This window comes from Gobio gobio (genome assembly GCF_949357685.1).
Source record: "Gobio gobio genome assembly, chromosome: 12".
NCBI lineage: Eukaryota > Metazoa > Chordata > Actinopteri > Cypriniformes > Gobionidae > Gobio > Gobio gobio.
Window position 1 is genome coordinate 20450588 of NC_137105.1, and position 23727 is coordinate 20474314.

Below are 23727 nucleotides of genomic sequence, written 5' to 3' on the forward strand. Positions count from 1 at the left end.
TATATTCTATAAACGTGATAATGAAGGGGAACTATAGCTACTGAAATCTCTGCTGAAATGCAAAATCTCATTAGAAGTTTTATTTTTACCTTTAGGGTAATATGCTCTTTTTGCGCCATCATGATGGAGTCGGGCCTTGCGTTCTTCTGCACTGCTGCTCTGCCTTGGGCTGTGCTCTCCATGAAGGCGCTGATTGTCCCTCCGAGCCACCATCTGTTCTGATGCCATTCTGTCTCGCATAACCTTGGCACGCTCGGATTCGAGAGCAATGGCCTTTTCCAGCAGGGACAGGTTGCCTTTAGTCATGTCGAAAGCTTCATCTGAACGCTCGGACGCCACTGATGTAGTGTCCTCATCCCCTTCCTGAGCGCAGCTAGATGGGTAGCCTCTTGAAGCGGGGCTGAGCTGCTCCTCCAGTTTCATCAGATTGACCATGTCTGAGTAGTTCCTCTCAAGGGGTCTATGCTGGTCCATCTGGCAGCTGTCATACCTGGGCATGTGATGCATTGGAGGCTGATGCGGATGCGAATGCTGATGGTGATGCTGATGCTGATGCTGATGCTGATGTGGATGTGGATGCGGATGCGGATGCGAATGCGGATGAGGATGCAGATGCTGCTGCTCGGCCTGGTGCTGCAAGGCCTGGTGGCCTTGGTGATCCATCATGGGCCGCTCGGACGGTTGGGTCTCGCTAAGTTTGCGGGCCAAGTCAAAGCACTGGTTGCGTAGACACTCCAGGCTACTGAGACACACCTCCTCCTCGCTCTCCTCTGTCTGGCCCCGTCCGTTAGCGTGGCTAGCTGGGCCGGTATCCCCAGACCCGCCATCCGCGTATCCCTCGTCAGGCAGCACGGCCCCATGTCCCTGGGCCAGAAGCTTCAATGAGTCCACCGTCTCACGTACCACATCGCTATCCAAGTCAACGCTCAGCTCTCCCTTATGGCCTCCGTGTTCACTCCCATCATCCTCGTCCTCGTCGTCATCCTCGCCTGCACTGTTGGAGGAATTGCTATTCATCTCTGACTCAGTCATGGCCTGGTAGGCGGCATCCTCTGCAATTTTACCCAGGTTGAGGAGGGACTTGGCGACCAGCTCGTCATAATTCTCATACTCCTCATTGTTCATGTTGTTGTTATTGTTATTGTCCTTCTCAACTATTTGAATGGATTTTGATTGTCCACCACTGGAATAATTGTCGTCTATGGAGAAAGGAGAACAAAACAAGGAATTTGCATGAAGATTTGTAGGCAAAATGCTACTCCAAAAATACATCCTTGAATACGTTGCGCACTAAGGCCTTTCACCTTATTTTAAAAGCAAGCGGCTTGTGCGGCATGATAAATTCACAAACGAAATGTCAGTCCTCTCTATAATCTGAAGCTGCCTGAACACTATCATTATGAAAATGTAACGTCTCATGAGCGATAGCATTGATGCAGCAAATCTAAGACAAATGTCACGCCAGGGTTTCACGTACAGCTCGATGACACAGGTACAAATTGATTTAAATAATCAAATACAGTTTAGTAAGATGGTAACTGCCACTATGCCGCTGAAATATATTTGAGTATTCGGCAAAAGAATCATCAGGCAGCCTTTTAAATGTTTCACGAGACATATTTATGTTCCATAACATGTAAGCAGCACAGGCTGCTCTGAAAGCCTCTCAATTGTACTGAAAAGATTTTAGTGTTGCTAGTATTTGGGACAGAGGCGGATGAGACTGCAGGGATAAGCAGAGGATGAGGTGCTCTGTTTCTAGAGCCAGAAATATCCTCAGGAGGAGCCCATTTTCACCCGGGAAGGGTGGGGGGGTTGAGTGTATTTGACACCTCCGGGACGGCGCGTGCATGTGTGGAGGGGGGCCAAAGTTAATAACTCAGAGAGCCTCTTCTCTCTATTACTCTGGAAGCACTGTCACAAGCGATTGAGGACACCAGAGAATGAGGGTGAGACGCATACTAAGGAAGCAGTCACATCTGCTTTCCCTCAATTTCGAAAGGAGAGTTGGATTGTTCCTTGCTGTAAAATCCACATTAATTAGGATGGCGAGGACCGGCCATTCTCTGCAGGGTGTATGTAGATTTCATTGTGATTCAGCAAATTACATATACTGTATGACTTGAAACGAAAACAGGCAATTTAGGAAATAAAACATTGACTTTAATGACCGCATATTCTGTCAATTATACTTTGAAATGTCGGTTGACCTACAATAAGCTGCCCTTGATTCATATTTCATGTAGCATTCTGTGTGTCGGAGCAGCTACATGTCTTTCTGTAGTTTCTAAACATTCAATTTCCTGCTCTGCTAACATTTTCCAGAATGTTCATATAACCAAGAAACAACATTGAAACATAAAAAACCTGGACATTTTGAACATTTATGGATTTTTAAAATGGGAACACAAACATAGAGTGTGTAAATTTGTTAGAACATAAATTTGTTACCTGGGCCTAGCTGACAGAGATCATTCTCAGAACTTTGGCTAACATTGTGTAAAGATTCTCTTTTGTTTCACTTTAAGTTCTTGCAATAACCTGAATAGAATGCCCCCCCCCCCCCCCCCCCCAATGTTACCAGATCATGTCATAAGATCATAAAAGTCACATTTTACATACATACACATACACACTAGAGGGCCTGAAACTAACTTTTTGACACACCTGCCAATGACCGGTGACTTAATAAAATGTACCGCCATAAATATTTTGTACCGTCCATGAAACTGTTTTTGCAAAAACAGGCACTAATGACACCAACATTTTTGATACCAGTGAAAATGTATAATTTTCTATTCCAATTTCGACACAGCTAAAACTAGCCTAACTAATATAACATGTAAAACATTATTAAAGACAAGTAAACAGTCAGTAATAAAATAAAAACAAATGATCAAATCAGAGGCAAAAGCATAAATAAATACAATATACAAATATAGATCAAACAGTAGTTTTCAGGTACAGAAATTTTATAAAGTAAGCAAATGTAAAATAACTTTGCATAGTCTTCAATGAATAAATTAAACATCCTTATTAAGTTAAAAAAGGTATTATGTCAAGAGCAGTGAGTATCTTTCTTTGACCTTTGTTTTTTGATTAACATTAAAAACACAGACAGCAGCAGGGTTATTAGGCTGCTGTCACTTTAAAAGTGAATGCACGGATCTAATATACTGATACTGTACACGTGTTTACTTTCTCATTGACTTAAGACATAACTGACTGTTTACTAGGATACTCGCTATTTTTGACATAATTTTCTGTGAATTTGTCCACTCAAGTGCAAGGCATGAAAGAGAGCTCAGTTTTGTACTCACACACTACCTGAGTCTGACGCAGCTTTATGTGTGCGCGCTTTGGATGTGTGCGTTTGACACTTGGCGGGTGTTAATTTTAGGCCCTGTATATGTATATACACACACACATAATTAAAATGAACTGTATAAATAAATGTGTGTGTGCATATGCAAGTCTCTCCAGCTGTGTTCTGCGAATGTTCAATTCATGTTTTAAGGATATGCAATAAATCAGATAACATTGCTTACCTTGCTGATGACTATGACTATGATTTTCATAGTATTCCTCTTCCTCGTGCTCATCTTCATCATCCTCCTCTTCATCGTCTTCCTGCTCTTCATCATCCCCATCTTCCTCCAACGCTTCCTCATCCTCTTCTACCTCTTCCTCCATTTGCTCTATCCCCTCTACCTCCTCTCTCTCCACTTCCTCTTCCTCCTCCTCTTCGTCCTCTCCTGGTTCCTCGTTGTCATCCGAGCACTCTTCTTCTTCATCGTCCCCTTCCTCTTCCTCTTCTTCCACTTCTTCTACTTCCTGTTCCGTCTCTTCTCCCTCCTCCATGGCCTCTGGCTCGTAGTTTTCGTACATGGTGGGCTCTCCATCAGCCATAGTTAGAAAAGGGCGGCGTTTGGAAGCTGGCTCCTGTGGAGGTTTCTCTTGGGTTTTCCTTTTCTTAGCCAAGGGGCATCCATACACACTGCACAACAAAAAGAAAACAAAAACCCAGAGAATTATGCTCAACAGTTCTGAAAAATTACCTTGAATGTGTGAAGACTGCCTGTGCCAAAGCTCAGCCCTCAGAGATAAGAAGTATTAGAATTGTTTAAGACATAACAAAGCATTAATAACCACTGGCACATTTATTCATGTAAATGCGTGTGCTGCTTGAACTCTGGTCCCACAAGACAGTGCTATTCCTAAACCGCCAAGACTCGTTTATGAGACTTATCCTCCAAAATATAAACAAGGCAAATCTCATTCTAGCCTTAGCCCTCAATTATACAAATCCCATAATAATCAGTAGGTTTTGAGAAATTCCACTTTGATTGCAGCATGTGCAACTATATGTGGTTTGAATGTGGCATCCGATGAATCAATTATTCAGTCTTCATACAATAAAAGTTTATTTGTGGCTTTATGATTATTTTTTTCATTATTTCATTATTTAATACCAATATTGTGAGCTTTTGACTTATTCAATGATGTGATAATGATAATGATATTGATAATTATCTCTGATAAGTGCTGTAAACACTGTTTCTTAAAAGATAATCTGGCTTCTGGGGACAATTATTATTGAACTGCTGAAGCAAAAAACCAAAAAAGTATGGGGATTTTTTGAACAGAACATAGAGAGACTATTTTCAAATAATATTTCTTGCTAATACTTTTATTCATTTAACCTTACCCTCAAGCTTCCTTTAAGTCATAACCTCAAACCTTCAGCTCAGTTAACAACGGGAAGTTGAGAGTCACATCAGAGTGAGGCTTTGTAGATATAAACTGGGTTGCCTAGAATGAGAAAAGCACGCCACACACACACATTTTGAATGACGAGAGGACAATAAAAAACGTGAGCTGTGTTTTTATAACCTGTTCTCATGGCTCTTGCGCTTGGTCAGGGCTCAACGGACTGTGAAACATTCTAGATTCAAATCCCTTTTGCTGGCAGTTATCTCCTCCTCATACTCAGATACTGCCTTAACGTGCACAGATCAGCACCAGCGGACCAAGGACTTCAGGCAATATGGATCTGTGCTCGACTATATAATATAATTGACAAGGGTTGTGCCTTAAAAATGGTATGGAAAACAATAACATAGCACACTTGTTACGATTATTCACACTATAAAAAAAACCTGTGGTTGGTATTAGTAACAACTATGGTGGTTAATTTGGATGATTTGTAAAAAAAAAAAACGGAATTGAATAATAAAAAAATAAACTATGTAACAAATAAAATTTTACAGATTAAGTCAAAACCAAAATTTTAACAACTTAATAGCAATACAATCATTATGTAAAAAAAATTATATCATTTTAAAAATAAAAATAATGGTAACTTTACAATAAGGTCTCATTTATTAGCGTCAGTTAACATGAAATAACAATGAGCTATACATTTATTACAGTATTTATTAATCTTTGTTCATTTTAGTTAATGCACTGTGAACTAACATGAACAAATACAACTTTTGATTTTAATAATGTATTAGTAAATGATGAAATTAACATGAACCTTATTAAATCAAGCACCTAGGCATGCAGACTGCTTCTACAAACATTTGTGAAAGAATGGGTCGCTCTCAGGAGCTCAGTGAATTCAAGCGTGGTACCGTGATAGGTTGCCACCTGTGCAATAAGTTCATTCATGAAATTTCCTCACTACTAAATATTCCACGGTCAACTGTCAGAAGTATTATAACAAAGTGGAAGCAATTGGAACAACAGCAGCTCAGCCACAAAGTGGTAGACCAAGTAAAATCACAGAGGGGGTCAGCGCATGCTGAGGTAGAAGTTGCCAACTTTCTGCAGAGTCAATAGCTACAGACCTCCAAACTTTGTGTGGCCTTCAGATTAGCTCAAGAACGGTGCGTAGAGAGCTTCATGAAATGGGTTTCCATGGCCGAGCAGCTGCAGCCAAGCCTTACATCACCAAGTGCAATGCAAAGCGTCGGATGCAGTGGTGTAAAGCACGCGCCGCCACTGGAGAGCAGTGGAGACGTGTTCTCTGGAGTGACGAATCACGCTTCTCTACCTGAAAATCTGGGTTTGGCGTTTGCCAGGAGAACGGTACTTGTCTGACTGCATTGTGCCAAGTGTACATTTTTGTAAAGGGGATTATGGTGTGGGGTTGTTTTCAGGTTTTGGGCTTGGCCCCTTAGTTCCAGTGAAATTAAAGGGATAGTTCACCCAAAAATTAAAATTAGCCCATAATTTACTCACCCTCAAGTCATCCTAGGTGTATATGACAGTCTTCTTTCAGACGAATAAAATCGTTATAGTTATATTACAAAAGTCCAGGCTAATCCAAGCATTAGAACTGGATTAATAGTTGCTCTGTTTTTGAAGTCCATAAAAAGTGCATCTGTCCATCAAATAACATGCTCCAAGCGGCTCCGGGGTGTTAATAAAGGCCTTCTGAAGCGAATCGAGGCGTTTGTGTAACAAAAATATCCATATTTAAAACTTTATCAAGTAAACTTCCAGCCGACCGCCTTCCGTGGAAAAGTGTTGAATGTTGAAAGTGAAACTCAAGATGCGTACGTGATGTCATTACGAGCGTACCTGGTCGTGTTAGTCTTTCGATCGACAGGGGAACTTTAAACAACATTTCCATAAATTGAACAGGGAAGGCGGTCGGCTGAAAGTTTACTTTATAAAGTTTTAAATATGGATATTTTTCTTACACAAACGCATCGATTCACTTCAGAAGGCCTTTATTAACACCCCTGAGTCGCGTGGAGCACGTTATTTGACGGACAGATGCACTTTTTATGGACTTCAAAAACAGAGCAACTATTAATCCAATTATAATGCTTGGATTAGCCTGGACTTTTGTAATTTAACTCAGATTTTATTCGTCTGAAAGAAGAATGTCATATACACCTAGGATGACTTGAGAGTGAGTAAATTATGGGCTAATTTAACCCTTTAACTGTCACCCCCCTTTTTGAGAATACACATGAAAATGCACTATCCAAACTTAAGGGCTGTAATTCAAGAATGCTTTGGAATATAGACCAAAGTTTGGTCTCGTTTTAAAGACGACATTCTGCAGATTATTGCTGAAGTGAAAGCAATTCAAAATATGAAAGTATGAAATAGTTATGGAAGTTTAAATTTACTGTAAATGAAAAATACTGTACTAAATATTTTTTATTTCATATAAATTATATATTTTACAAAAAAGAATTTACTCTAAAATTACTATAAAATCAAAGCCATATGTCTAACCAATTTGTGTTCCAAATTTGAAGTTGTAATCACAAAAATTGAAGTCCCCATGAGATTTTGTTTAGGGTGCTGTACCAAAAATAGCCACCGGGTGTCATTCAAATTCCATTTATTGTTGTTTTGATGCATTTTCCTGTAAATTTCTGTCCAAATATTACTTCCATCACAAAACAGTCACCAAATATGGACCCTTGAGACTCAGACCTTTCCGACAATATGCGTTTTGTCAAGATTGGAAAAGATTTTGAATATAAAGTAGTTAAAATAATTGTTGTAATATGAAACATGACAGCGCCCACTAGGGGAGGAGCCCACTAGAATAATTTAGAGTAACGTTTCCATGGCAACACAATGTCCGATTTCAAAACGGTTTTCACAGGATGAATTTTGAGTTTGTAAGCTTTCAAATGATACCTAATTTGTGATAATTACTTAAATATATGATATGAAAAAAAGGCGATCAAAAAAAGAGCACCAGGCGTCCCACCTGTGGGACGGTGACAGTTAAGAGGCTAAATTGTTGGGTGAACTATACATTTAACTCTTAATGCTTCAGCATATCAAGACATTTTGGACAATTTCATGCACCCAACTTTGTGGGAACAGTTTGGGGATGGTCCCTTCCTGTTCCAACATGACTGCGCACCAGTGCACAAAGCCAGGTCCATAAAGACTTGGATGAGTGAGTTTGGTGTGGAGGAACTTGACTGGCCTGCACAGAGTCCTGACCTCAACCCGATAGAACACCTTTGGGATGAATTAGAGCGGAGACTGTGAGCCAGGCCTTCTCGTCCAACATCAGTGCCTGACCTCACAAATGCGCTTCTAAAAGAATGTCAAAAATTCCCATAAACACACTCCTAAACCTCGTAGAAAGCCTTCCCAGAAGAGTTGAAGCTGTTATAGCTGCAAAAGGTGGGCCAACTCCATATTAAACCCTACGGATTAAGAATGGGATGTCATTAAAGTTCATGTGCATGTAAAGGCAGGCGTCCCAAAACTTTTGGCAATATAGTTTATATAAATTACACCAATGATGGCCACCACTAAAATGAATAACCAAACAAAATTATAATTATTTTGAAAGTTTATTGGACAGATCAAAGGAGCTCCAATTCTTAAAATCTGTTCTTTTTTAAAATCATAATCATTAATTACCATTTTACAGTACTAACAATAACTGTGCTAGGCACATTGTGTCCTAAAAACATGTGCACCATAAAATCAAATTTTTTAACCTCATAACCCTACAATGCATCAGTCGGCCTGTTGGTGTGAGGTGCCCATTTTCTCTTTATTGTTTTATTGTTAAAGCAGATGCTGGTTATAGAGCCTGTGCTTCTAGTGATGGCGTGTTGTGCGGGCAAGCAGCCAGCGTCGTCTGTGTGGGTGAGAGCGTTTCGCGAACGACTCAGAATGACCTTGGACACCTTCGCGTTTCCCACTGGCAGGCCACGCCAATTAAAATTCCACAGGTAATTAAACCACATTTGAATACGGGAGCGGCGGAGGCAGGCTTTGAGTGGGACTAAGGTAATTACGGCCGAGAGAGAGAGAGAGAGAGAGAAAGAGAGAGATCTGCGAGCCTTTCAGAACTGCCGGGAGAAATAATGACTTCAGTCAGACAGCTCCTGGTGGACAAATCCTCTGATGAACTTGACTAATACCAGGAATGGCCAGAATATTAGCCCGGACCAGCTCGGTTTGATCATTTCCACAGCAACCGTCATAATAATGGAGCAAATATTGCTCTCAAAGTGACAGAGTGATGAACGAGAATAATTTATCTGTCTGTTTCTAAAAACATGGATTATTTTTTAATTAAAAGGCTTCAAATAGTCGTTATGTTACAATTAGCGACCGCAGCTTAGCCAACAGAAATGCTCTTTGGTTTAAATTGGCCTGAATACCAAGGGCACGTTCAGGCTGAGGTCTATTGTCGATTCCTTGGCACCAGGTATGTTCTTGCGGAGTGTGACACTATAGGGCCGTGGAGGCGAATTCAGCAGCTACAGCTGGCTGTTCGTGTTGGAGTTGCCATAGGAGCATGCGGCTCCTCTGCGCTCCTACACTGCAGCATCCACAGGCATGCATGGCAAGGCGCTGTCACCATGGTGATCTCCCCCTCAGGAGTGGGATTTGCCATTTGAGCAGACAGACAGAGTGAGAGAGAGAGAGAGAGAGAGAGATCAGTGATTCTGTGCCTGACAGACATCTCCCAGCTAACCTCCCTTCATTCTGCGCCCTCCCAAAAAGCAGAACAAAGGAGGTGCTGGTGTTGTGCATTCTGCAGGGCTCTTTCTGTCTCTGCAGCTCACTTGCCTTCTCTGTCACTGCGGAGCCCGGTCCCCCTCTGCCTAAAAACACAGCGTACAATCACACCACCACACACGCTGAGAGGCTGTTTGCGGTGATTATGTCCTTGGAGGTTCAATTTACAGCAGAGACGCGTGAAGTCTGACCCTGGTCTGAGGCTTTACATCTCGCCGTGCTCTTTGGAGGCATATTACTGACATTCACACGGGTTCAGATCTACATCAGATATTATATGGATGAAAATGAGATACAGTAAGGATATAATGGAAACTCTTTACTGGGTGTTGACTCCAGGATTCATCCGATGGGAAAAGCACCTCTAGTAATTATCCAGTGGTCAATCGTGTCATAAGACGTGTTGCATGGGTTAACGCACATCAGAACCTTGTATAGCAAATGGGGTCTGTCTCAAATAGCCAAAGGGTCTGTGGAGGAAAACGTCTGAAGTGTGAGCAAAAATTGCACTACAAGCAAAATGAGAGGGTACAAATGTATTTCGGAAGGATATTTCTAATGAATATCTTACATTAACATTTAAAAACAAAAGAAAATACACAAAAGTTCTATTTATAACAGAAGTACACCATGTATTAAAGGAATGAATAAACAACTATTCACTATGAATGACTCATAAATGTCAGAGTTTTTTTCTGAATGAATCAGTTAATTAATCAAATTAGTGAATTTAGAATAGAAACATACTAGCCTTACTTTTTCTGCCATTTAAAGGCAAATACCATACATTTGAATGCTTGTATGATTGCTTTGTTCCTGAATGAATCAGTGTTACCGAACAATGAATTATGAATTATTCAATGACTGTCTCAATGACTGATATTGACAGACAGTTTCGGAATTTGGAACAGCATACTAGTATACTACTTTTACTATTGGTATGATATAAAGATATATGGGAGAAATAGTTACGGTAGGCTGTGCTAGTAGGCCTATGCTATTCTGAATTCAACCAGTCGCTTGTTTCGTTTCTGAATGAATCTTTGTTATTGAACAAATTATTTTAAAGAATGATTCAATGACTGACTCATAAAGAGTTGCTGAATTTGGAACAGCATATTATTATACTACTATTTCTTTGATATAAAGACATGGTAGAAGCGAAAGTAGTGCAGTAGCATGCAATTCTAAATTCAGCCGGTTACTTGTCTCGTTTCTGAATGAATCATTGTTAATGAACAAATTATTTAAATTAATAATTCAATGACTCACTCATAAAGACAGCTGCTGAATTCAGAACCACATACTGGTATCCTTCCCTTACTATTTTTTAGCACATCTTTCTATGTCAGAAAACATGCTAGGATGCGGTTCCGAATTCAGCAAGCCACTTTTTTTTTTCCTGAATGAATCAGCGTTATTGATCGAATCATTTGAATGAATGATTCAATGACTCACACACAAAGACAGTTACTCGGCATGAACTTCACTGTGCATTATGGGTATTCTCTAGCTGTTGAGTGTACGTTAGTTGTACACTTGTTATCGTGGTGCATTATGGGATTGAATGAGTGCACTCAATGTCCACTATGATTTCGGACACCACTACAAATGGCTGTCCCCTCAAATAGTGCCCTATTTAAGGGTATAGGGGCACAGCCACTGAAAAAACTAATGCACAGACTGACGGTCTGTCTGAAATGTGCAAAAATAGGCAAGCCGAGTGAAAAAAACAACGAAAAGTCCCAGAGTGGACTATATATCAAAATTCTTGGAACGCTCAGCCAATTAAATTCCGAGAACCAGAACTGACTGCTATATAAAATGAACTTTACAAAACGAAATATTCAAACACAAAAGCTGTATAAGAATACAAGATTGCACGTTGACATTGTATCACGAAGAGTTTGCACACAAGAGATTCAATTATGTCAATTTGTAATGCTTGCAAGTGAACACTTTGGGGTTACGAAATGGGTCCATGGCTCAAAAAAAACTTTGAAATATCCTGTTGTGTAATGTTTATCGCTGCCTGACAACAGTACATGAAAAAGACATCTGGCTCAGCCTCACAGCTGAATTAACAGTTTGGGCGAAATTACAAATCCCTCACAGATAACAAACAAGCCCTCAGCATGTATGGAACAGATCATTTAGAATGACTTGACGAGCACGAAGCCAACAGACCGCATAGACTGCATCCCGAAGACCCATCAAAAAAAGCGTGTGAGTGAGAAGAGAAGACAGAGGACGAAACTGCATGTGCCGCCCACACAGTCCAGAGCCCATCTGTTTGCATGCTGCTGGTGAGTTACCGGCACACAAATATGATTTCTCCCTGCTACATAGAATGAAGGTGTAAATTATGGCCTAAGGCTATAAATGAATGCCGTCTGTATGCGTCCATCATGCAAAATCTCAATAAATTCTTGAGGAAGGAAAAGACAAAAGACATCCATCAGCAGCTCTGTCTCAAGAATCGAACGTTTGTGGTCATAGTTCCATTGACTTCCATTCAACTCAAAATACATTATTGTTGATAAAACACTCCATTAGTGCAAATAGCATATTACATGAGTGGTTCTCAAGTAACCAATGCACTCATATTTTTTTGACCTCAGAATACTGCATATTTAAAGACGGCTTTATTCCCTATTCTTAAACAAAAAATAGAAAATAAACTAAATATGGAGATGCCAGCTGTAAAAATATGCTATGTTCAAAAATGCAGACATTTGATGTATTCTGATCATTTTGAAGCTGTTAAGGTGGTCCCTCTTTGACTCAAATTTTTTTTTACATTTAAACACATCTGTTTTATTTTAACTAATGTGAATTTTTATGAATGGCAATTTGTGACGCAACCAAACAGCTGTTTGAGAGCAAAACTGAATGGTGTAACAGCTCTCAATGAAGTTTGAGAGCTGATTTTTCTCCATGGCACCTAATTTCTAACAAAGAATTGAATTTGACTTGTCAAGTCAAGGTCTGTAAACTCGATTGTGTTTATTATCAGAAATATATGAATATATATAACTTAACTTAAATATATATATATATATATATATATATATATATATATATATATATATATATATATATATATATATATATATATATATATATATATATATATATATATATATATAACTTATCCTTTGTTTGAATGTCAAAATTGTGCTAGATTTTCATCTCTCGCACAACTTGCTTTTTCCTTCGTTAGCCATGTATTGGCCTTTCACACTTCACATATTCCCTTACAAAACACTGAATCTATGGTTTCTTTGTATTTCAGTTGAGTGAAAATACAATGCTGGATAAAAGAGGCTGGCATTAAAATCTTTGCATTGTGGCTACCACAAAGGAGAAGAGGCCAGACATGTGAAGAGCAAGGAAAGCAAGCCGGGTGTTATATTGGTGGAAAAAAAATTAGAGAGAGAAAGAAAGAGAGCGAGAGCGAGAGAGAGAGCAAGCTAGCATACGGCTATACCATTCTCTGGCCGCTGCCACCAGCTCTTGGCTCAGTTCCTATTCTTTTAGTGAGTGCTACCTGTCAAGCCCTGAATTATACAGCCCTGGGCTTTAGCCTATGTGAGTCATCCATCAGAAAGGGAGGGAAGGAGGAAGGAGGAGAAAGAAGACTGGAAAGAGGGATGGAAAGAGAGCCGCAGAAGGAGTAAGGGAAAGGTACAGGAACAAAGAGCCAGGATGTGGGGAAGATAAAAAGGAGGAGTAGCGCAGAGAGGAATAGAAAATAGGAAAGTGGAACGAGAGAATCACAGATGGAGAGGAGGAGGAGAGAAAGAAAGAAAAAAAGAAAGAGAGAAGGGGTACTAAACATGATTTGCACAAAGCAATTGCTAAACCCTGTTAAAATCATAGCAGTCACACCTGTACTGACACATCCTCTTATTACAATCCTCTGCGCTTGCCAAAAGGGCTACATTTAAATGAGGAAAGTGTGGATGAGGGTATGCATCACGGAGGGTGTAAAAGTGGGTATTTTTAGATGACGAGAAAATGGCACATTAAAGGATACCTCACACATGTTATTTCTAACGTTTTCTTTTTAACATGAATTCAACACCATTGGTCCACTGCAGGGGAGTAGCAGCCATTATAAGTGACATGACATTTCTAAATTTGTCTCTTAATTTGTCAGGTCTGGGTGAACTTTATGTCATCAAATTAATATTTATTGATCGCTCCTATGAAATAATGACACATTTTCCATTGTTCTTTTCAATAGGAATTCGCACAAATTTCCCCATGCAAATTTACAGCATTGACCAACAGAAAGCTGCTTGATTTGAAACGGACTTGAGCTGTGCTTCATGCATCTTTACACTATTGACAATAGGCCTTTTGTAGACAAACTTTTGCAGAAATTTTGCCAATGTGACTTCACCATAAGCACTCTTACTATTTTAATTAAACACTGCAAACACTCTGTTTACTAATATTATTATGGACCTACATCAATTATTGTGTACATCAATCACGACATTCAGCGGTCAGATGGTTCCTAATATCTAGTCGCGCATGACAACGCTGCATATTGGGGTAACTGAAACCGGCGCTACTTTAATGTCTTTCGTATCACTACTTTCTGGTGACGCATGTCAAACTTCTCCAAAAATGTAGTCCATTTAAACCCCGCCTCTTTCTTACAATCGACTGCAAGCTCGAGTTCTGATCTGTCCCCATCCAATCAACAACCGATAGATAGAACCAAATGCCCACCTTACAATTTTTACTTTTTGTTAATCTCTCCCATCAAGCAATTTTGCACTTAAAAGACATCTAAGAGCCGTCCAAACACAGTCCTGACGTCTAGGCTAAAACAAGGTGAAAATTAGGGCTGTCAGTGAATATTTAATAGACGTCCAACCATAGCCCAAGAATAGACTAGTCATCAATCGTGGCTACGTACAGGCTACGCATAGACAACCCGATCTCACGGCAATTCGAATGTATTTTACGAGGTGGCTAATTCGTACAAATTTGTACAACCTCACTCGTTTGTACGATTTTTGCTAAATCGTACGTATTTGACGAGTTGGTCAATTTGTATGATTACGTACGAATTACCTACCCCTAACCCCGTCCCTTAAACCTACCCATCACTGCAGTATAGACAAATCGTACAAATACATATGAGTGAGGTCGTACAAATTCGTACGAATTAGCCACCTCGTACAAATACAAACAAATTGTTTGTGAGACAGTGTTGGCATAGAACATGTCAAAGAAATGGAACCAAACACCTTGGTGGACATGTAACCAAATTCAAGGTTCTTTTGGCTAGAAGTGGGTTACTCATAGCCGGACTATATCGGGTCTATAGTTAACCTAGACGGCGAAATGACGACTATTGCTTGTTGGACAATATAAATTAAATGTACAGTTAGTCAGCCAGTCATAACAAAATAAATCCCACACTGCCAGAAAAAAGTTTTGTGTTCATTTACACAAAAAAAGGGGCTACTTTGTATGTTATCTACCCCTAAAATGTGCATATTTTTAGGGTAAATAAGGTACAAAGTTGTCCCTTTAAAGGAACTGCCCCAGTACCAAGCTGTTATACCCTTGAAGGTAAATTTTTTGCATGTTATGTGTGTACATTATGAACTAGAAAAAAGTCTAATGTACATATCAGTTTTTTATGATATTTTGCCCTGAGAGGCCATTACAATACATAAACCTACAATGTATACATTACATCAGTTCATGCCCCCATCAGAGCAGCTATACATTAGGGGTGCGAACCTCTGCTGTGATATAACCCAATGTATGCCGCAGGAGACAAACGCTGTTGTTGTTTTGTCATTATTACTTTTTAATGGAGTGGTAAAGGGCGGCAGACACTGCATAGCCTGCACAGGTAACACAGTGTCCTCATTACAACCCTGCCATTCCCACAATGTTCCCACAAATGCCCCCCAAATGTTAGCGTGCTCTGACAGCACAGTCGGAGCGCCGTTCTCTCCCCACCCTCTCATTTGGGGGTAATTCATCACTCTCTCGCCCTCTCCCTGCCTTTTCAGTGAGAGGTCTGCTGGAGGTACCATTTGTCTGTTGCAGAAATGCAATTCTGGTTGGTGGTTCACAGGGCTTGGCTGATGAGGTGACACAGTAGACATATCCATCAATCTTTTCTGTTCTGCCTTTCTTGTTTTGTATCTTTCTTCTGAGGTACAGTAAATAGCATCAAGTGGAGAGACTGTTAAACATGGAAGTGGAACCGACTGAGAGTGACTTTAACAACAGTTGTCAAATCCGATGCTATTAGCTTCCTAGCTATGCGAAGAAACTGGTGTCAGCGTAATGAAACACATACATATTTCAAACCCTCAACTTATATCAGTGTTAAAGTTGCCTGTTAGGGAATCATTGCCATTTGTATTCCTTCCAAAACTCGTCCTCAAAAAGTTTTTTTGTCAAAGAGAAAACAAACAGCACAATCCTGCTAAGACGTTTGACAAGCTGATTACAATATTAATGATGTCGCGCCTATCATTCATCAGATAGCCTCCACATATCCCCAATATATGCTAATGAGAGTAAGATATTGCATTGTGACTTGTCCTTTTACATCTATTTTTAAAGGGATACTTCACCAAAAAATGTAAATTCTGTCATCATTTATTTACCCTCATGTCTGTCTTGGACATCTTCGTAACACAAATGAAGATATTTTTAATGAAATCTGATTTCTGTCCATCCATTGAAAATCCATTCCATCAAAACTTTAAAGCTTTAGAAAGTTCATAAAGAGATCGTAAAATAAATCCACATGATTCGAGCAGATGAAATCCAAGTCTTCTGAAGAGACACAATTGTTTTATAGGATGAACAACATATAATCCACACATAGAGCTCATCAAATATTGTAAATGTATGCGCAACTGTACATGCTTGACATGTGAGAACAAAGCTTATTGGTTCTTGTGCTTCAAGCAACCATGTTTGAGCTTCAGTTTACTGTATTTGATGTATTTCTATGTATGTGCATTGATTACTGTTAAATGTAAATAAAAGGCTACATTAAATCTGTTCATAATATAAAACTCTTTAGAAAATGTAAATCATATGGATTCATTTTTGAGTGAACTATCACTTTAAGTCAACAATGTTTAAAGAGGTATGGTTGTGTTGCAAGCTAACAGTCCAGTTACATGGGGAAAGTTTTTAGGCCACAAAGCAAAAACTGCTAATGGTGATGCTAAGTACTCTGAAATAAGCCATTCCATTACAATATTGTTCAATCCTTTACCGCTAAAATCCAGAAAACATATACTTTGTTAAAATGCTTCACTTAGTTATAGTTCATTGCAGTCTTGCATCTTTTAATGGCACTTTCACAACTTTTTGCAGGTAAAAGGATGTATATAAAGGAAGGACAAAAAGCCTAATTCAAATTCAATTGATATATATTTTGCTATCGGTCGTGAGCTTTTCTGTAAGCGGTTAAGAGACTACATTCTTGCAGCCGTTAAGAGACTTTCAGATGGATGGGCACACATTCATATGAATGAGAGGTTGGTTCTTACCTCCTGTGTCTGGCATATTTGCCGCTGACATGTCCACTACCATCACACCCAGGTGTGGGACAGCTGCAGATGAGAGAAATAATTAATACAAAGCTGACGTCACACACACGCACACAGACATACACGTACGCTCGTTCTTGCTGACTATGTTCGAACGGTGGCACATAAGCCTTCATTACAGATTTAGAGAGCTCCCAGTGTCCTCCAGGCCGATGACTCACCAGGCTCCATATTTCATATTTCATATTGTATATCGCTCTCTGGCTGCTCCATTTAGTTCCACAGCCAGTTAAAAGCCATGAGGGAAAACATCCAAGTTTAGAACTTCTGCTCCGCTTGGGCAAAGGGTCAGACCAGCAAACCAGTATCCTAGTCATTAACATAGAACTAGCCAGATTAGTTACAGTGTCACTGATTGCCTAAAGTATTCATTAAAGGAACACGCCAACTTTTTGGGACTTTAGCTTATTCACCGTATCCCCAGAGTTAGATAAGTCCATACATACAATTCTCATCTCTGTGCGTGCCATAACCCACCGCTAGCCTAGCTTAGCACAAAGACTGGAGGTAAACGGCTCCAGGTAGCCTACTGCTCAATAAGTGACAAAATAACACCAAAATCAAGGAACTTTGCTGCCGTACCATGGGTGCAGCAGGCGCATTGATATTACACAGTGCCTGAAAATAGTCCCCAGCACGCTCTCTGTGCAAGCAGGTTGTCACGTTGGTTATGTTGACGGAAGTTAGCCTATTTTCAGGCGCTGTGTAATATCAATAATACAGTAATATCCTTGATTACTAACTTTTCATGTTCCGTCAGTCTTAGTACACGGTGTAACTATAGGTACAAATCACAACATGTAAATAGGAAAATGTTGGCGTTATTTCGTCACTTATTGAGCAGTAGGCTAGCTGGAACCGTTTACCTCCAGTCTTTGTGCTAAGGTAGGCTAGCGGTGGGTGTGTCAGACAGAGTTATGGCACGCACGGAGATGAGAATGGTATGTATGGACTTATCTAACTCTGGGGGATACGGTGAATAAGATAAAGTCCCCAAAAAGTTGCCTTGTTCCTTTAAGCATTTACTTGACTGGCAGTGGTATGTGTGTGTCTATCAGTTCCGCCAGTAATGCAGAGTGAGGCCTGTTTTGACGCCACACGCACAAACACGGTAAAAGCAAAGCAGCAGCGCAACTGCTTGTATTGTTTATTCACATTAAAAAGAACAAAATGAGAAACATAGAATTTTGTATTATTCATATTCATCAACAACCGGATCTATACACAGCAAGCAATTTTGCATTTAAAAGACGTCTAATAGTGTCCAAACACAGCCCTGACGTCTAGGCTAAAACAAGGCAAAATTTGGGCTGACAGTGAACATGTAATAGTCTACACTCTAAAAAATGCTGGATTAAAAACAAACAACCCAAGTTGGGTTGAAAATGGACAAACCCAGCAATTGGGTTGTTTTAACCCAGCGATTGGGTTAAATGTTTGCTTAAAACAACCCAATCGCTGGGTTAAAACAACCCATTCACTGGGTTGAAACAACCCAATTGCTGGGTTTGTCCATTTTCAACCCAACATGGATTGTTTTTAACCCAACATTTTTTAGAGTGTAACCATAGCCCAAGAATAGACTAGTCATCAATTAGCATCATTGCACAGGCTACATATTGTACATGCTATTGTACATGTCAAAAAAATAAAACCAAACACCAAATTCAAATGTAACCAAATTCAAGGTTATTTTGACTAGAAGTGGGTTACTCATAGACAGACTATATCGGGTCTATAATTAACCTAGACAGTGAAATGACGGCTATTGCTTGCTGGATACATTCCTGTTTAAGTGTTTGGGGTCAGTAAAATTTTTTAAAATACAGCAATGACGCATTAAAAAGGGGGCAGTTGTGGCCTTATGATTAGAGAATCGGACTTGTAACCCAAAGGTCGCGGGTTCAATTCTCAATCTCTTGCCTGCCAGAACGACTGAGGTACACTTGAGCAAGGCACCTAACCCCCCAATCGCTCCTCGGGCGCCGCAGTGAATGGCTGCCCACTGCTCTGGGTGTGTGTGTCCACAATGTGTGTGAACTAACTTAGATGGGTTAAATGCAGAGGGGAAAATTCTGAGTATGGGTTGCCATAATTGGCCTTCACGTCACTTCACTTAATTGCACATAATTGTAGCGCAGTGATACATCTTTTAGGTGAAACGGTCAGAGCCGTGCAATATCGTAAATATAACACGGGTATTGACCAATCAGCAAAGGACCGGAACTATTTGTTTTATATAATGTAATGTAATATTCATTATAATATAATATTCAATATAAACTAGGCTGTATTTTAGTTTTTGTAAATATGTCACCCTTTAAGTAGCTTCAGTGTACAGCAGATATCTACTTTCCGTTAGTAGCTTATAGTGTAGCTAACTACTTTCTGCAAAAGATTGCATGAGTGTATTAACTACTTCAAATTTTGAGTAGGGTGTAGTTTGGAAAGCTACAGTTTCCCCAACACTGCGTTTAGTATTGAAATTGCAGTGTGCGTGTTTAACGATGCATGTTTAAACCCGAAGCTATTTTAAGCTTAAAATTGAGCAAAAGAGTAGGAAACTGAGTGGGAACATGTCTAGCCTAGCACGAGAGTTGCATCTACCCTTGATAATGTTGGCTAGGGATCTGTGTCTGATCAAGCTGGTGACCCATCAGTGAGTGTAACTGGTGTTAAAGATGCCTGCAGCTACAGGCCTGGACCTGCTGATGAAGCAGATTGCCCTGATGATTGGGAAGGAGAGGGAGAGATAATAGAGGGAATTTCACTTCTCTGCTTGGTCTGATACCATAATAAAGATGACATGGTAGAGGTGCCTCTGAAAAACCGGTCATAACACACTCACACAGCCGCACACCCTTGTGTCCTTGCTACTGTCATTGTAATTGGACACATAGCCACAAAATATAAAAAAAAGAGTCTTTTTTAACAATAGCGTGGGTGTTAAACCATTCTTAATGAGAAAAATACTTCCATTTAGGCCTGTAAATTGTGCTTACGGGAAAGATATGCAGGGGAAAAAGTGACAGGCAGATATGAGTAAAACGACCCACTGCCCAGGAGGAAACACAGACCATTCACTTTCATCATGATTTCATTAGGAGTGCAGGGATATTTACTAATACTAATTGGGAGATCATATGTTCTCATGGCAATTTCACTGAAATGTCTATATATAGGTTCTGCCTGTAGTACTTGCTATATTGAATAAATTACATCAAAAAAATATATAATTGAGCTAAATTATACTTTGATGCCACCTTGAACGGAAATGCATATATATCAACGGTTTTAGTCTTTAAAGACAGAAAAAGCAAGATTAGATACAACAAGTAAACCATATTTACTTTCTTATTATGCATTTCTGGTATTAAAATTACCTAATTATAAAATCTACCATTCAAAGGTTTGGAGTGAGTTTTTTTTAAGAAGAAATTAATACTTTTATTCAACAAGGATGCATTCAATTGATTAAAGACCATAAAGTAAAAAAATCAAAAATATTTAAAATTGATCATAATAATAAGAAATGTTTCGTAAACACCAAATCAGCATTAGAATGATTTCTGAAGGATCATGTGACACTGAAGAATGGAGTAATGATGCTGAAGCTTTGCCATCACAGGAATAAATTACATTTGAAATATATTAAAATGGAAAACAGTTAATGTAATGAATGATATTTCACAGTATTACTTCTACAGTATTTGACTGTATTTTTAAACAAATAAATGCAGCCTTAGTGACCATAGAATACTTTTTTCAATATTTACCATCCCCAAACTTTTGAACAGCAGTGTATATCAGAATGCAATACCTTGCTTCACCTTGAATATCCTGTTTCACTTGTTTTAGGTTGCAAACCGATTTGCATGGTGAGTTTAAAGGGTAACTAAACCCTAAACCAACTTTTTTTAGTTAATGATCTGTAATACTGGGGCTTTATTAATGCTGTTCATTGATTCGAGTAAATGTTTTGACATTTGAGTATAAAGTGTTTTAATTCTATAAAATATGGTGTAAAACCGCCAAAGTGCTGCCCTCCTAAGGTTGAACGGTGGCTACTGCAGTTGAATTTTCCTATTGGACGTTGTGGTACATCGTGACGTAGGATGGTACCTCCAACGGCTCACTATCCGCGCCCCTGGCACGAGCTCACCACGCCCTCAGAAATGATTCCCCCAATCACATGATGAGAACGGCTTCACTCCAGTATGAACTGTCATATTACATGAAGTGGAAACATTATGAATGAAACTCACTTGACACTTGCTTTAACATTGTATTGAAGAAAATACGGTTAAATAATGAAGTTGTCAGTACACGTCAGGCTTTTCTTGCGATTTTATTGCCGCCCGTCATGTGTACAGATAATTTTCATACATGAGACGCGCTTTCAAACCCTGACACGCAAGTGGTTGCCGCGGACGCAGATAGATTAGGTCAGTTCTCTTGCGCGGCTGCTTCACTAGCATCGTCGGCATCGGGAGTTAACGCAGTTTGAGCAGCGGCTTGCATTGATTAGGCTCCGGGTTTATGTCTACAGACAATCCACCCTCCTCCACTTCAGTTGAAGGTAGGAGAAATGACCGCTCTGTTGCAAAGCTGGAGTCACTCCAGTCATTCTCCATCTTTGCGACTCGCGAGTCTGACAGCTGTCAATCAACCCGTCCCTGCGGGTCTCAGGTGCACGCCCTCCGCTCAGCCCCGCCCTCGGTTTGTCCCCTCTGTGTCCGCCGGGCTCTGCCCACTTTTCCAGCATTTTTTGAAAATTGCCAGTGGGTGGAGTTAAGCTCTGAGCAGGGGTTTAGTTACCCTTTAATTGAATGATTCCCATACTGTATGCAGACTTACCTGAACAGCTCTTGTGCAGCCTCCACGGCAACTGCAAAAAAAAGAGGAAAAAAATAAAGTAAGAACAATTCGTAAGGACACATCTCAACAAGAGCTTCATCACACAATGGAATCATATTATTATGAGCAGACTAATTTTCCAGCCTCATAGATCTTGCTTCACCTGTCCAATCGATAGTCCGTGTTCATCACTACTGACGTCAGTGATAATTTGTGAAAGGCAATAAAAAGACTCATTTATGGATTGAAAGTGGGGAAATGGATTTGACCGTAGGTTGAGACTGCAGCTAATACCATGTGAGTGCGCTGTACCTCGCACACCTTTAGATCTTGTTCGATGACGCTTCTCGGCCGCATCCACCTCCATCTGGAGAAAAGAAGCAGCAATTAGCCTGACCTCCGTCTACTATCTGAGCGTAAAAGGGCAATGATGTCTGTAGCAGGGATGGCTATGAACTGCATGAGAGACAGATCATAGATGATAAAAGAACATGTTTATTATGAAACATACAGACTGTGAACCATGGATAACTACACTGGTCATGTGGTACATGTGAACATAAGGCATCATGTTTCATATTGTATGGAAATATATGCTGTGCATCATTCTGCACCCTAGTTGCCAACAATGTGAATCAGGAGCTGGCCAATAATGAGCCGGCGTTCTGATGTAGAACCCAGAAGCGCTTAGAAAAGAATTTGATTATAAAGTAGTTAAAATACATTTTGTAATACGAAATATGACGCCGCCCACTAAGGGAGGAGCCTGCTAGAAGAATTTAGAGTACCGTTTCCATGGTAACACAACGTCTGATTTCAAAAATGGTTTTCACAGGATGAATTTTGAGTTCGTAAGCTTTCAATGATACCTAATTTATGATAATTACTAAAATATATGATACGGAAAAAAGGCGATCAAAAAAAGAGCGCCAGGCGTCCACCCGCCGGACGGCGACAGTTAAGGGGTTTATGTTCTGAAGATGAACGAAGGTCTTACAGTTTCGAACAACATGAGGGTGAGTAGTTAATGACAGAAATTTAATTTTTGGGTGAACTAATCCTATAAGTATGCATAATGTCATTAAGCCATTAAAATTATAAACAATAAAAAATAAAACTACATTTAACTATTTTAATTCTTGTGTAATAAGGGGCTTTCGCAACGGGTAGATCTAGGAACTTAGTTCTAGGAACTAGCCACCAGGGTGGGTCCCTGAGAACTAAAGGTTCCCCTAGGGAAGTTTCCTAGTTGCATTCGCACCGCCAGTAGGAACTCTGAAGTGATGTAAGCTGCGCTTGTTGTTGTGACTTTAATTTTGACGGCACGGTGGATCTTTATTTTGACGGCTATAATATGTGTGTTTACATAGCTTTTTAAAAAATGGTGGGTGCTGGTGTTTAACGTGTGCGTTCGAACAAGCAGCGTCACTGGTAGTTCCTATTGTGCTGGGTTAGACCCTAAAGTAGGAGCTAAAAGGAGTTCCTAGAACTAAAATCGTTACTACACGCCAAAATCCAGGTACTTCTGCCAATAGTTGGAACTATGAAAAGGTTCATCCGGTGCAAAAGCCCCTATAGTTTGCAAGATTGCTTCTCTTGCACATTAATTAAAAACAAAAAAGGCTTTGTTTTTTAATCATTTGCACTCATGTCACGACTTGAGAGACTTCAGAACACATGAATATAGTGAGGATTTGATGAGGAATGCTTGGTACATTCTGAGAATGAA

General features: G+C 39.8%; 1 protein-coding gene across 1 annotated transcript in view; it reads right to left on the bottom strand.

The window, feature by feature from the left end:
* The window catches only part of myt1la (myelin transcription factor 1-like, a), a gene marked incomplete at its 5' end in the record, with an annotated part of 49006 nt that extends 26641 nt beyond the window's left edge, over positions 1-22365 (bottom strand). Inside the window, 5 exons of the mRNA XM_079831793.1 lie at positions 90-1199; positions 3549-3997; positions 17082-17144; positions 21999-22029; positions 22311-22365. Coding sequence (XP_079687919.1) covers positions 90-1199; positions 3549-3997; positions 17082-17144; positions 21999-22029; positions 22311-22365 — 1708 coding nt within the window. The remainder of the gene's footprint in view (positions 1-89; positions 1200-3548; positions 3998-17081; positions 17145-21998; positions 22030-22310) is intronic.
* Between the last annotated feature and the right edge of the window lie 1362 nt (positions 22366-23727).